General features: G+C 40.3%; 1 protein-coding gene across 5 annotated transcripts in view; it reads right to left on the bottom strand.

Annotated features, from left to right (window-relative positions):
* The window catches only part of ANO4 (anoctamin 4), a 324,230-nt gene that overhangs the window by 214,194 nt on the left and 96,804 nt on the right, over positions 1-13,232 (bottom strand). For 3 of the 5 annotated variants that reach the window (XM_017516529.2, XM_037734202.1, XM_017516537.2), the window contains exon 2: positions 2,719-2,913. In XM_017516529.2, coding sequence (XP_017372018.1) covers positions 2,719-2,773 — 55 coding nt within the window. In that variant the 5' untranslated portion in view covers positions 2,774-2,913. Of the gene's footprint in view, positions 1-2,718; positions 2,914-13,232 lie in introns of those variants that run through there. The other 2 variants (XM_037734207.1, XM_017516545.2) reach the window with 2 other exon arrangements.

Below are 13,232 nucleotides of genomic sequence, written 5' to 3'. Positions count from 1 at the left end.
ATGCCCAGCTAATTTTTGTATTTTTAGTAGAGACGGGGTTTCACCATGTTGACCAGGATGGTCTCGAGCTCTTGACCTCGTGATCCACCTGCCTCAGCCTCCCAAAGTGCTGGGATTACAGGCGTGAGCCACCGCACCCAGCCCGCTACTTTTTCTTTTATCCATAATACTTATTCTTTTCTTAAACACTATTATATATAACTTATATATAATTATAATATAGTTACATATAACTATAATGTAGATCACACAGTTTGTCTATTTAATATAATTATTTATTTATTATCTCTCAAAGTTACTATGTGAACTCCCCAAGGGCAGGGACTTTTGTCTGCTTTGTTTACCGATGTAACTCAGGTACTTGTTGAAACAAAGGCAGGCAGAAAAATTCAGAAGCTATTGTAGTAGTCTAAAACACAGCTAATGAAGGTTTTTTTCAGTCCTACCCTACATATATTTATTGGAAGTATAAAGATAAATAATCCAGAATCCCTGCCCTTAAAGACCTTTCAGTGGACAGATAGACAAGTAATTTCAACACGTTCAAAGATAACAAAGCAAAACCAGGGCATCCTGGGAAGAAAGAACAGCAGAAGCAAAGGCTGGGAGGCATGAAATGGTATCACATGTTTAGAGAAGTGAAAACATGTTGATATAACCAGATGTTATGGTATATTTGATGAGCCAACTTGACCAGGCTACAGTCTCCAGTTATTCAATAAGTACCAACCTAGTGTTGCTGTGGTGTTTTGTAGATGCAATTAAAGTTCATAATCCGTGGACTTTACTTAAAGGAGATTCTCCTCAATAATCTAGGTCAGTTGAAAGGCCTTAAAAGCAGAGCTGAAGCTTCTAAGAGCTGTGCCCAAGAGTTCTAGCCTGCCCTTGCAGGTGGCCTGCCCCATGAATTCAAACTTGCCTAGCCATCTCCAACAAAGAAAGTCAATTCTTTGTAATTAATCTCTAGTACATGCTTTCTACTAGTTTTGCTTTTCTGATTGAACCCTGGTTGATGCACCATAGTAATAAAGCTTAAGGAAGAAGAGAGCAAACAAATGAAGGGTGAAAAACAGCAGGGGCAGGATCACAAAAGCATTCATTTCCAACATGCTAAGAGGTTTGAACTGGACCCTGTAATCAGTAGAACAAGCACAGTAACTGGTCAGGGGTAGAGATGAATCATTCTGGATTTGGTACATACTAGGATAGGAGGCAAGAGGAGGAGAGAGATGCTAGAGTGGGGGAAACCAGGAAAGTTACATGGAGAGAGATAAGAGGAGAACCCTAAGACTGTTATAGAAGCCAAGAGATCAGTGTTTGGGGAACAAGTGGGTTCCCCTTGGTCTGGTGCATCAAGAAAGTCTGGTAGGTACCTATTGTATTGTGATAAAAGGAGATCACTGAGGGCCTCAAAAACAGCCAGGTTGGAGTGGAAGTGCTAGGAACCAGATTGTGTTGGTTGCTCTCAACAGAACAGAGCAATCAAAAGTAAATTATTCTTTCACAGGTTTGGCTTGGAAGGAAGGAGGGAAAAGTGGCAGAAAAGAGAAAAGGATACAGTGTCAAATGATCAAAATGTAGAAGCTTGAGCCTTTTCATAGACAGTGTAATCAGCCAGCAGCGTGGAAGGGTGAAAGAGATGAAAACAAGAGGACACATTCTTCTGAGCAAGCTCCAGGAGAGGTGAGGTGACCATGGCTAAAGGACATGGGTGAAGGCTTGGTCAAGGACAGTGGGAGGCCTCTCATCTTCTGAAAACTGGAGGAAAGTGAGGAAGGATGGGCAAAGAGCAATATATTTGAAGAGAAAAGATAAGGGACCTCCAGCAATTCATGCCCAATAGCCCCGGTGTTTCTTGGTGGGTTAGGAAACCCCATTACATGCTAAGAGGGAGAAGATGGTGTGACATGGCTAGAGATGGAGATTTGGCTTCACTAGCAGCTGCATGGCCACACACCAGGACATTACAGAGAGGAATCAGGATCAGGTAAGAGTTGTTCTAAATGACTTATGAATTCTCTCGCAATTTGATGTTTCCATAGTCACTTTGCAGGAACATTTCCTTGGTCACTGATATTTCCTTGAACCCAAAACGATGCCTAGCATGTAGCAGGTACTCAATAAATATTTGATCGATAAATGAATGAATACTTAAATGAGCTTTTCCCCCAAATAAGCACATAAAATGTTTTTACTTCCTTTAATGTAGAATCATTTTAACATTCGAAAGAGATCACAGATGCTTTCCAGAAGGTTTAAAACAATGTAATGACTCCATTCTTCTATCCTGATCTCAGGAGGATGTGGGCAAGCCAACACAGATAACCAAGGTTTCAAAGTGGGTGGTTTTTAGCTTGAATTTTTTTCCTGAGCCATCTTAGAGCAAATTATCAGGAAAATGGCCAGGTCTCTATTTTGTTTTATTATATAACGAGCTTTCCTGAACTGAGCAAGAGTTTATGCACTCCAATTTTCATTTAGATTCTACCACTGTACACAGAGTCTCCACCTTCTCTGACCCATCAAACTCTCTCCCCTTTTATTTGTCTTAGTGATATTTACCACTGACTTAGGTGAAAAAAAGGGGAAATAGAACAAGACTCCTAACAAAAGCAAGCTTAGCTGAAAGTGTGGCATAATTACATAATAAAACTACAATGCAGGCTGTGGTCAGGTTGTTGTTGAAATGGGTCCCTGTTGAACTTCCCCATGTATCACCTGGGTGGAAGACTTTGGTTTTTCCATTAGTGATTCCAGAAGAGCTCGCCTCCATTTTTATTGATCTTCTGCCTGGCGGGAGTGAGGAATGCCTGACAACAGGCAAGTGACGACGTGATGCTGGGCGGCTTGCCACACTTCGCCGTTGATGGATTTGCAAACGCTTTTCAGCCCCATGAATAGATAAACTTAAACCTGGAATAAGAAAATGGCACCATTAGACTGGAGAAGTCACTTCAGAATGGCTAAAAGGCTGTTACACTCTGGTATGAAGTCCAGAGAGCAGAAGCAACCATGCTTCAAATTCTTAAGGTATGTGTCACTCAAAAGTAGACATCCTTAGTTACCAAGACAAGATCTTTATGAACCAAGATTCAATCGGTTAAATCTGAAAATTCTTATAAAGCTTCTTACCAAAATGCTGGGAAAATACGCAAATATTTGGCATGCTGTTACCAAAGCAATAGGGTTTAGGAACTACTGCTGGGGTAACTGGAATTTCAATAAAAATCAGGAACTTTCTCCACAAGATTCACTGACAGGCAAAAGTTGGCTGAACTTACACTTACACTTTGATAATCTTAGAATTATATGAATCTTGAGAACTATTTTATTCTGAATATTTCAAACATGCGAAAAGAAAAACGAATAGTATAATGAATTCCATGTACTCATCAACCAACGTCAATAAATATCAAAACTTTTCCAATCTTTTTTCATCAATCCCACTCCCTTTGTTGTTGGTTTGCTTTTTAGATGCTGGAGTATTTAAAGCAAATTCCAGACATCGTGTCGATCTTCTCAAAAGCAGTAGCGATTACATTGGCTTACATAGACTACATCATTAATATGGACTCCATCTACTAATCCATATCCACTGTATAAAGAAATGCTGAGTTCAATGTGTATTTTTTTTTTTTTTGGGGGGGGGGATGGAGTTTCACCCTTGTTACCCAGGCTGGAGTGCAATGGCACGATCTCAGCTCACCGCAACCTCCGTCTCCTGGGTTCAGGCAATTCTCCTGCCTCAGCCTCCTGAGTAGCTGGGATTACAGGCACGCACCACCATGCCCAGCTAATTTTTTCTATTTTTAGTAGAGACGGGGTTTCACCATGTTGACCAGGATGGTCTCGATCTCTTGACCTCGTGATCCACCCGCCTCGGCCTCCCAAAGTGCTGAGATTACAGGCTTGAGCCACCACGCCCGGCTCAATGTGTATTTTTTAAAAGAAAACACTCATTGATCACCATTGGAGGTTCCTAAGATACCAATTTATTATTCAAAGAATTAATAAAGGGAATAAAGCAAGCATTTATTCTGCCTTTCCTTTACTAACCATTTCTTTTATTAGTTGATCAGGGAAAGTTCTTCACTATACAGAAGGATTCTTGCTAAGAAATAGCAATAAAAGAGAATTAAAAAATCATTTTAGAATTACAATACAAAGTCTACCAAGAACACAGAAACAAGGAAAATAACAAGCCTGCTAAGAGGTAAACTGCAAAATCAGCAGTTATAAGTCATATTAAAGGTAGGAAGGATCACCTTAAGTTTTCCCACAGGAAAAAAAAAAAAAAAAGGATATGACCTGGGCCAACTTATGAATTCTAGCAAATCTTAAGGAAGGATGACTCAAATCAGACCAGGGCTTGGTCAGCCAGGAAAGCAAACAGTGTAACACACATAGGCAGTGCTCATCTAAGAAATAGGCTCAAAGTTCAAGAATTCCAACTGCATAGAAGACAGTCCTGACATATATGATTTTATTCTCCTTTATCCATTTAACTACCCTCATTCCAACAGTGCTTACCAGATAACCTGTGGATTAGGATTTGGCTTCCAGTACAGGAAGAGAGTTTTTACACTAGTGTTCCTCTCTACCTGGTAGCCAGGGTTCTCAGTGTAAGCTAACAGATGGACAACCTGAGCTTTCACACTTCTACCTCCACATGAATTGCTTGGCATGAGCTTCTAAGCCTACGATGCTGTGAGCCTGAGCCTTGGTCTCAGGAGATTCACCCAGGTTAGAACTGCCATGCTGGGTGGCCCCTTGGGAAATAGGCTGGCAGGCTGCCCCCAGGCAAGGCATGCCCTGCTCTGATGCTCAGGTGCCTGGGCAAGTGTGAGCCTTCTACTCCCAGAGGTCTCTCTCTATAAGTGGGATAGACAGCGCTCCACCATGCTCTGTGCCACTGCTGCATGTTCCCCATTTCCATGGAGGTACAAACTAAACATATGTAGACCCATCAAAAACTCCAGAAGAATGCAAACAGATTTGTGGGTGACAGATGATGGGAGGAGAGAGACATTTTAAGTCAATATCAGATGATATATGCACTCTCAGTCTGCAAATATGAAACAGACAGCTCTCCTGAAAACATTTATTCTTTTCCTTTCTGCAGAGGATTATTGGGCTGAAGAGAACAGGATTCTGACTCAGCACAGCACTTCTAGCTTTTACATAACTTTTCTTAAGGAAGCACAAAATGATGTAAATGAGAATTGAAATTATATCATGAAAATAAATGAGATAGGTACTTGAAATTGTATTTTAAAAATATAATAATATAGATCATAGAAAAATGTTAAAAATAAAAAAAATCAAGACTATTTCCAGTAGAAGATAGATATGAGGAAACTGGGTATGTTACATGGAAATTTGGAAGGAATCTTTAATGCCTGAGAAAAAATTCACATTTCTTCTCTGGGAACTAAGCATCCTCAAAGTACAGATAAAAGGTCTAGCCTAAGAGAGCTCTCCTCACACAAGGGCTAAGTCAATGAGAGAAAGAGAGATTTGTAAATAACTAGTTTGAAAGTAGAAAATATACTCCAGACTTTTGAAAATGTTAGCATTTATAGAACATTCTGAAGTCACATCTTTAAAAATGAATTGTCAGCCAATAAATTGCATCATCCAATTTGTTCTTATTCTAGAAAAAATAGTTGACACTAATTATCTATTAAATGTCAGGTACTACACTAGATATTGATCATTATCCCATTAATGCCTCATCACAACCATAAAAGACAGTGAATTGGTATCTACATTTTACCAATGGGAAATCTGAGGCTTAAGAAGTTACTTGACCAAGGTCACACAACAAAATGATTAACTGATATTTTAACCTTGCCTTTTTCCACTAGGCCATGCAGCCTAATGGATTCAATACCAATATAAACACTAATTGTTTTAAGCCTGTAGTGGTTCTGAACCGTAACTTAACAGAAATTTATCCTTGCAGGGAGGAGGGGCATAGATTGGAAAGTACAGAATATTAGGAGTCCTTTGACCTAAGCTCTTAAAGAACCACCTGTTTCTTCTCTCTCCCATGCTTGGCTCCTGATTCTTGATCATCAAAGACCTTAGTGATTGTCAAAGACCTTAGTAAGAACTAGCTAGAGCTGTACTTTCACCTTGACACACTTCAGTTCCTCTCACCCACTCCACTCAACACTTCAGTCTCTAATCTTGCAATTAGCCCTTATCATGCAATGTCCTTGAACTCTCATTCATCTGCCAGTATATGGATGGTCCATTTCTCAAACATTCAAGAGTCTCTAATGGCAAAGGCAAAGGTCATATTGTGCACTTTTCTGATTCCTTCCCCATCTCTGAACAAAGTAGTTTCCATAGGGCAGGTGTGGGGTGATGATCCCCCCTCAGTCCCTTTTCCCTCTGCATTTTGCACACTACATGGTGCAGACACCTTGGGCATAAACAGAGCACTGTGCCAAGAGCCAGTCAAGGAAATGGCACTGAGCATACTTACCTGTGTAGAAAATTTTTCATTTAGTGCTCCCTGTTTTACTGTATCCTCACAGTCTTTCCTGGGTGCCTTGAGGCCCGAAACTTAGCTGCCTCCCTCAGCCTCATCAGAGAGCTTCCTCTCCCACTCAGCTGAGAAGATGGGGCCCAGGTGATATAAAGTTTCTAATCCTCCTTTCCACCCTCAAATCACAGTTACAAAAATCCTTTTCCTCTTGAGACACAGCATCCACCTTACTTGATAAAATACCTAAAGTCAGAGCCTTGGGAAACACACACTCTGGGGAATAAGGTGAGGTTAGTACAAAGTAGTGTTTAAAATGTGGAAGCTGTAGTCAGAATTCTGGGCTCACATAATTCTGACTACAGAGTTCTTGGCCACACCATTTACTACCTATGTTACTTAATGCATTTATTTACTATTTTGCCTCAGTTTTTTCACCTGTAAAATGGTGTAACAATAATTCATACCTCAGAGGGTTTTGTGGGAATTGAGTTTATATGAGTTTATACCTACAGAGTGCTTATGCCAGTGTCCAGCATAATGGGTGCTCAGAACAGATTAGCTGCCATCATTAGCTTCTATCATATCAATGATTCTCCTTAGTCTTTGTTTTTACCCATCAGGCTCCAGGCTCTAGCATTTACACCATTGCCTCTGCTCACCTGTTTTTAAGCTCTTGCTTTGGCTTTTGTTTTCATGACACTTAAGCTTCTTGCCACCTCCCCTTACTTTTTTAAATTCTTTTTGTTCCTGTTCCCAAAAGTGAGTGTATTAGTTTCCAAAACCTGATGAAACAAATTACCACAACCAGGATTGGTTCAAACAGGATTTTATTGTCTCACAGTTCTGGAAGCCAGGCGTCCCACTCCACAGTGTCAGCAGGGCTCTGTGCACTGCTGTATGTTCCACAGAAGTGCAAGCTGAACACCTGTAGACCCATCAAGACTCAGAAAAGCAAAGACAGAAGCTCTGGGGGAGAATCCACTCCTTGCCTCCTTCAGCCTCTCATGGGCGCCAGCATTCCTTGGGGTTCCTTGCCTTGTGATAACATCACTCCAATCTCTGTCTCTGTCATTATATTACCTTCTCAGTGTTCATATCTAATCTCCCTCTGCCTCTCTCTTATAAGGACACTGGTTATGACATTTAGGGACCACCTGGATAATTGAGGATAATCTCCCTATCTCAAGATCCTTAACAAAATCACAAATGCAAAGACTCTTTTTCCAAAAAGGTAACAGTGGCAGGTTCTGGGAATTAGAATGTGGACAGATATTTGGCAGCCATTATCAGCCTACCACAGCGGGCATTTTCCAAAGTTTTGATTTTGGCCTTTTCTTCTCTCCATCCTGTCCATCCTTGGGGGATCTTATGCACTCCATATCTGCATCTGTAATCTCTATGTGATCAGCTCCCCAAGTCACGCCTCCCACTTTACTCTGTCTCCTAAACATCAAGCCTACGTTTCCTGCTTGGTCTGAGTTTTCTCTCAAGAAACTTGATGAGTCCATGGAACCACAATAAATGACTCATATTTTAATAAATAAAAATCAAAGCTCAGATTTTCTTTAAGGCTCTCAAATATTTTCTTTACTCCTCAAAAATCCTACCTAAAAAGTGAGAATTTTTCTGAATAACATAAAATTCTCAGGTGTTCTTTTTCTCTGGCCCACTTCCAAGGTGCACTATTTCTGGCTTCACTGCACAGTTAGCAGTGTGCCTGTGTAAAAATGACTTGCTTTCATCCAAATGTCATTTCTGTGATTCAGAAGGACTCTATGCCACAGGAACATTTGTCGTTCTGTCAATGTTTTACAACTTGCAGCAATGCTGTCTATGTGTTACATTACTCTTCTTGTCATTTCTTAGGTAAATTACTTTTCAAAACACCGAAAAACTATGTTTTGAATGTCACCACCACACACAAAACATAAGACTCATCTATTCTTAATTAAGGAGAAAAAAAAACCTTGTACAAGGGAGTATTTATTTCTAGTTTCCTCTTTAACTACAAAGTGAAGGGTAAATCCAGTGCTTCACCTTCTTAGAACACTGACCAGAAGAAAGATGGGAACTCTTTTGGTTACTCTCCCATCTGAATTTATTTTCCCAAACTTTCTGGAGCTTTTCTAATATCCTCTCTTATTTGGCTCAAATAACACTTTATAAAATGTTAACAAAATAGACTGATACCCTGCCGCATCTGAGGGAGGAAGAAGCTCAAACACACAGTAATACATGCAGAAACGGAAGCACCTCATCTGACATCAGCTTAGGCATGTTCCTATGGGGGCGGAGACGGGGGGCAGAATTTGTGCTATCTTAGTTAAGTGAGCTCAGGTGGACCCAGAGAAAACAGGTTTGGAGGGGCTTTGAGCATCAGAACTGTTGAGTAACTGGGGGTAGGTGCATTCCTGAGAGTGGCATGAGCTCTCACCCACGTAGGACCCCCCACCCTGGAGACCTAAAGATAAGGTGTCACTTAGTCTCGGTAGGGCTGATGAGATGATTTGCTACTGCCCAACCATCCTCCACCACACCAGGTCCTTGGCCCTGCCCTGCTTCCTTTTATTTCTCTTCTCACTTTGTGTCAGGCTATTTGACAGATTAGCATCAGCATGTCACAAAAATCTGGCAGTACCAACACATCAAAGCCAGAAAGAACTTTCTGCCAAGATGTTGTCATTTGGAATTTTGTTACAATTATGTCTAAAGCCACATTAACTGAGCGTTTAAGTGCTTTGAAAAAAAAACCCCAAAATGCTAAAGCAGAATTTATAGATCAGAAAGGGTAAGAGCCTGTAAGAATGTTTGACCAGCATTACTTAAATTCAAATAAAGTGCTGCAGTTAGATTCTTGGTACTTTCTTGCCTTCAAATCCTCCCCTAGACTCTTCACAGACTTTCTGTAACTTAATTCTTTCCTGCTGCTGAGGCTGAGCGAGAGTCTCTCTTTTATTCCTCCTGCTACCGAATTCTATTAGAAGGACTTCATTTCAGGAAACCGCAGTGGCAGAGTAGATTATGGCCCCTGATTCATATTTCATCCATTCTCTCTGCCGCATGACTTGTTTGTACTTCCCAATAGAGAGAGAAAATATATTCCCTGCCCCACTGGTTTTGGACTTGGCCATCATGACTTGCTTTTGCCAAAGGATGTTAGCAAACAGATGAAAACAGAAATGTGCTTGTGTGGTTTCGGCTTGTTTCTCTTTTGCTTCTGCTATTATCATAAAAAGCACGTGTCCCAACTAGCCGTGGGTCCCAGGAGACACAAGAACAAACTCAAACCTGATCTGCAACCTGGACCAAGCCTCATTCATACCAGTCAATATCAGGCAAACAACAGCTGCTTGAAAAGCTCCTGAATGAAAAGACAATCGTTTCTGGGTGTGAACCACTGAGATTTGGGGTTGTTGGTTCACAGCAAAGACTTGATGAACACAGCCCCAATAACAGTCTCTGAAAGGCAAAAAGGAAACAGTGCTGGTGCTTACAGTTTAATCCTAAGTAGTGAGTTCCTTTAAAAAAAATAAAATCGTCCTTCTTGTCTGAAATGCTCTCTTTCATAGCTCTAATCTAATACATTCTTCTAAGATCAGCTCACCCATCACCCTTCTGGAGAAATCCCATTATTGCCAACTCCCAACTCTACCAAGCATGCCCAGAACCCTCAGCTCACATGTCCCTCCCCTGCACTCTGTTAGCACCTGGTACATACCTACACCAAGACCTACTCACCTGAATTGTAACTGTCTGCATATCTGTCCCCTGAATGCAGGGCCAGGAGTGTGTCTTATTTCATGCCTATCACAATGCCTAGCTCACAGCAGACACTAATGTAAACAGTTCTAGAAAGAAATGGAGGGAGGTGCGGGTGGCAGGGAGTGGGCAGGACAGGTACCAAAGTACAGTCGGCCCTCCTTATCTGCAGGTCTCATGTCTGTGGATTAAACCAACCTTGGATAGAAAATATTCAGAAAAAAAAAACCTACAACTAAACCAATAATAATAAAGGAAAATAAAATTTAAAATATAGTATAACAACTATTTACATAGCATTTACATTGCATTGGGTATTATAAGTAATCTAGGTTGCAGTTGGTGGCTCACACCTGTAATCTCAGTACTTTGGGAGGCCAAGGTGGGCAGATCACGAGGTCAAGAGATCAAGACCATTCTGACCAACATGGTAAAACCCGTCCCTACTAAAATTACAAAAAAAAATTACCTGGGTGTGATAACACACACCTGTAGTCCCAGCTATTTGGGAGGCTGAGGCAGGAGGATCACTTGAACCAGGAGGTGGAGGTTGCAGTGAGCCAAGATCACGCCACTGCACTCCAGTCTTGTGACAAAGAGAGACTCTAAGAGAGGGGATGGGAGGGGAGGGGAGGGGAGGGAAGAAAGAAAGAGAGAGAGAGAGAGAGAAAGAAAGAGAGTAAGGACAGAAGGAAGGAAGGAAGGAAGGAAGGAAGGGAGGGAGGGAGGGAGGGAGGGAGGAAGGGAAGGAGGGAAGGAGGGAAGGAAGGAAGGAAATCTAGAGATTATTTAAAGTATATGGAAGGATGCACATAGGTACACTTTGCCATTTCATAGAAGGGACTTGAGCATTTTGGTATCTGGGGCAGGGTGGGAGGTGGTTATCCAGAAACTAATCTGGTCTAGTGATACCTAGGGAAGACTATAGGTAACTAAACTCGAATATTCTCAAATGCCAGACTTTCATTGCCTTGATTTTGTTTGGAGAGTGTTCAGTCCCTGGGATGTTAGCTGAGAACTTGGAAGAGCGGGTGAGTAAGGGGAAGTGGTCAATGAAGTCAATCTTGAATAGCTTGGCCTTCCTACTCTCCTTTCCTCACCCCTACAAGCTCATCTACAGTGAAAATAACCTGAGATTTTTTTAATTCACAAAGACCGATTTAAAACTCTTTAAATGTTGTAGTATATAGTCAAAGGAAATGAAACTAGTATGTCCAAGACATATCAGTACTCCATGGTCACTGCAGCTTTAGACACAATACAGCCAAAATACAGCCATGATGTGGAATCTAAGTATCTATCAATGGAAAAATTGATAAAGAAAATGTAGTGGATATATCCAAAGACATACTATTCACCCTTAAAAAAAAAAAAAAAGGAAATCCTGTTATTTGTGACAATATCAATGAACCTGGAGGCCATTACATTAAGTAAAATAAGCCAGGTAGAGGAAAACAAATGCCACATAATCTCAGTTATTTGTGGAATTTTGAACTCATAGCAGCAGAGAGAGTAGAATGGTGGCTACCAGGAGCTGGGGGAGAGGAGCTCAGTTGTGGAGATGTTGGTCAAAGGATACATAATTCATTTAGACAGGAGAAATAAGTTCTGGGAATCTATTATACAAAATAGTAGGCATACTTAATAACAAGATATTATATTTTTAAGAATCACTAAGAGAGTAATTTTAAGTGTTCTCACCACAAAAATTGATAAGTATGTGATATAATGTATGTATTAATTGGCTTGATTTAGTGAACCTTCATTCACTGCTGGTGGGATACAAAATGGTATGGCCACTTTGGAAGACAGTTTGGCAGTTTCTTACAAACTAAACATACTCTTGCCATACAACCCAGCAATCATGTTCCTTCGTATTTACCCAAGTGAGATGAAAATTTATTTTCACACAGAAATCTGCACATGAATGTTTATAGCAGCTTTATTAATAATTTCCAAAACTTAGAAACAACCAAGATGTCCTTCAGTAGGTAAATGGGCAAATAAACTGTGGTACATTCAGACAATGGAATATTATTAAGCATTAAAACAGAAAGAACTATCAAGCCATGAAAAGACATGTGGGAGCTTCAAGTGTCCATTTACTTACCTTAAATGTTCAAGAACCATTACTAAGTGAAAGAAGCCAATCTGAAAAGACTACATATTACATAATTCCAACCATATGGCATTCTAGAAAAGGGAAAACTACAGAGACAGTAAAAAGATCAGTGGTTGCCAGAAGGAAAGAAGGAAAGAGGGAGGAATACGCAGAGCACAAGGGATGTTTAGGGCAATAAAACTACTCTGTTTAATGCTATAATGGTACACACACATTTTTATAAATTTGTCAAAACCCACAAAATATACAACACCAAGAGTGAACGCTAATACACACTATGAATTCTGGGTGATGATGTGTTGATATAGGTTCATCAATTGTAATAATTGTACCACTCTGGTGTGGAAAGGTGACAAAGGAGGAGGCTATGCATGTATAGGGGCAAGAGATCCATAAGAACTTTCTGTACTTTGCAGTCACTTTTGTTGTGAACCTAAAACTGCTCTAAAAAATGTTTTAATAAGATGCTATTCACTGCTAGTAAAAAACATATGAAAATGGGGGCTCTTAGACATGGCTACCTCACCATTTGCAATCAGATCATTTGAAAAAACTAAAACTTTCATACCCAAATAAGAAGGTTTCTCTCTCAGGTATTTAATATACTTCGAATTGCAACTAAACATTATTTCTTACTACTTAAAAACAGGATCATCTCCTTGGACCCAATAATGCCACTTCTAGGAAGTTATCTCAAGAAAATAAGACATACTAAGAATTATGTAAGAAAATGTTCCATTCAAAATTTTTTATAACATAGGGAAGCAATAGAGAGATGGACTTTAGTGTTGAATGGATATTGGTGCATATTCTGCGTCTATCTTTTAGCAGCTGTGGAACTTCTGATGAGTTATA

This window comes from Cebus imitator, unplaced genomic scaffold, assembly GCF_001604975.1.
Source record: "Cebus imitator isolate Cc_AM_T3 unplaced genomic scaffold, Cebus_imitator-1.0 Scaffold18, whole genome shotgun sequence".
In the NCBI taxonomy this organism is placed as follows: domain Eukaryota; kingdom Metazoa; phylum Chordata; class Mammalia; order Primates; family Cebidae; genus Cebus; species Cebus imitator.
The sequence above is the reverse complement of the archived record's forward strand: the minus strand, read 5'-3'. Positions and strand labels throughout refer to the sequence as shown.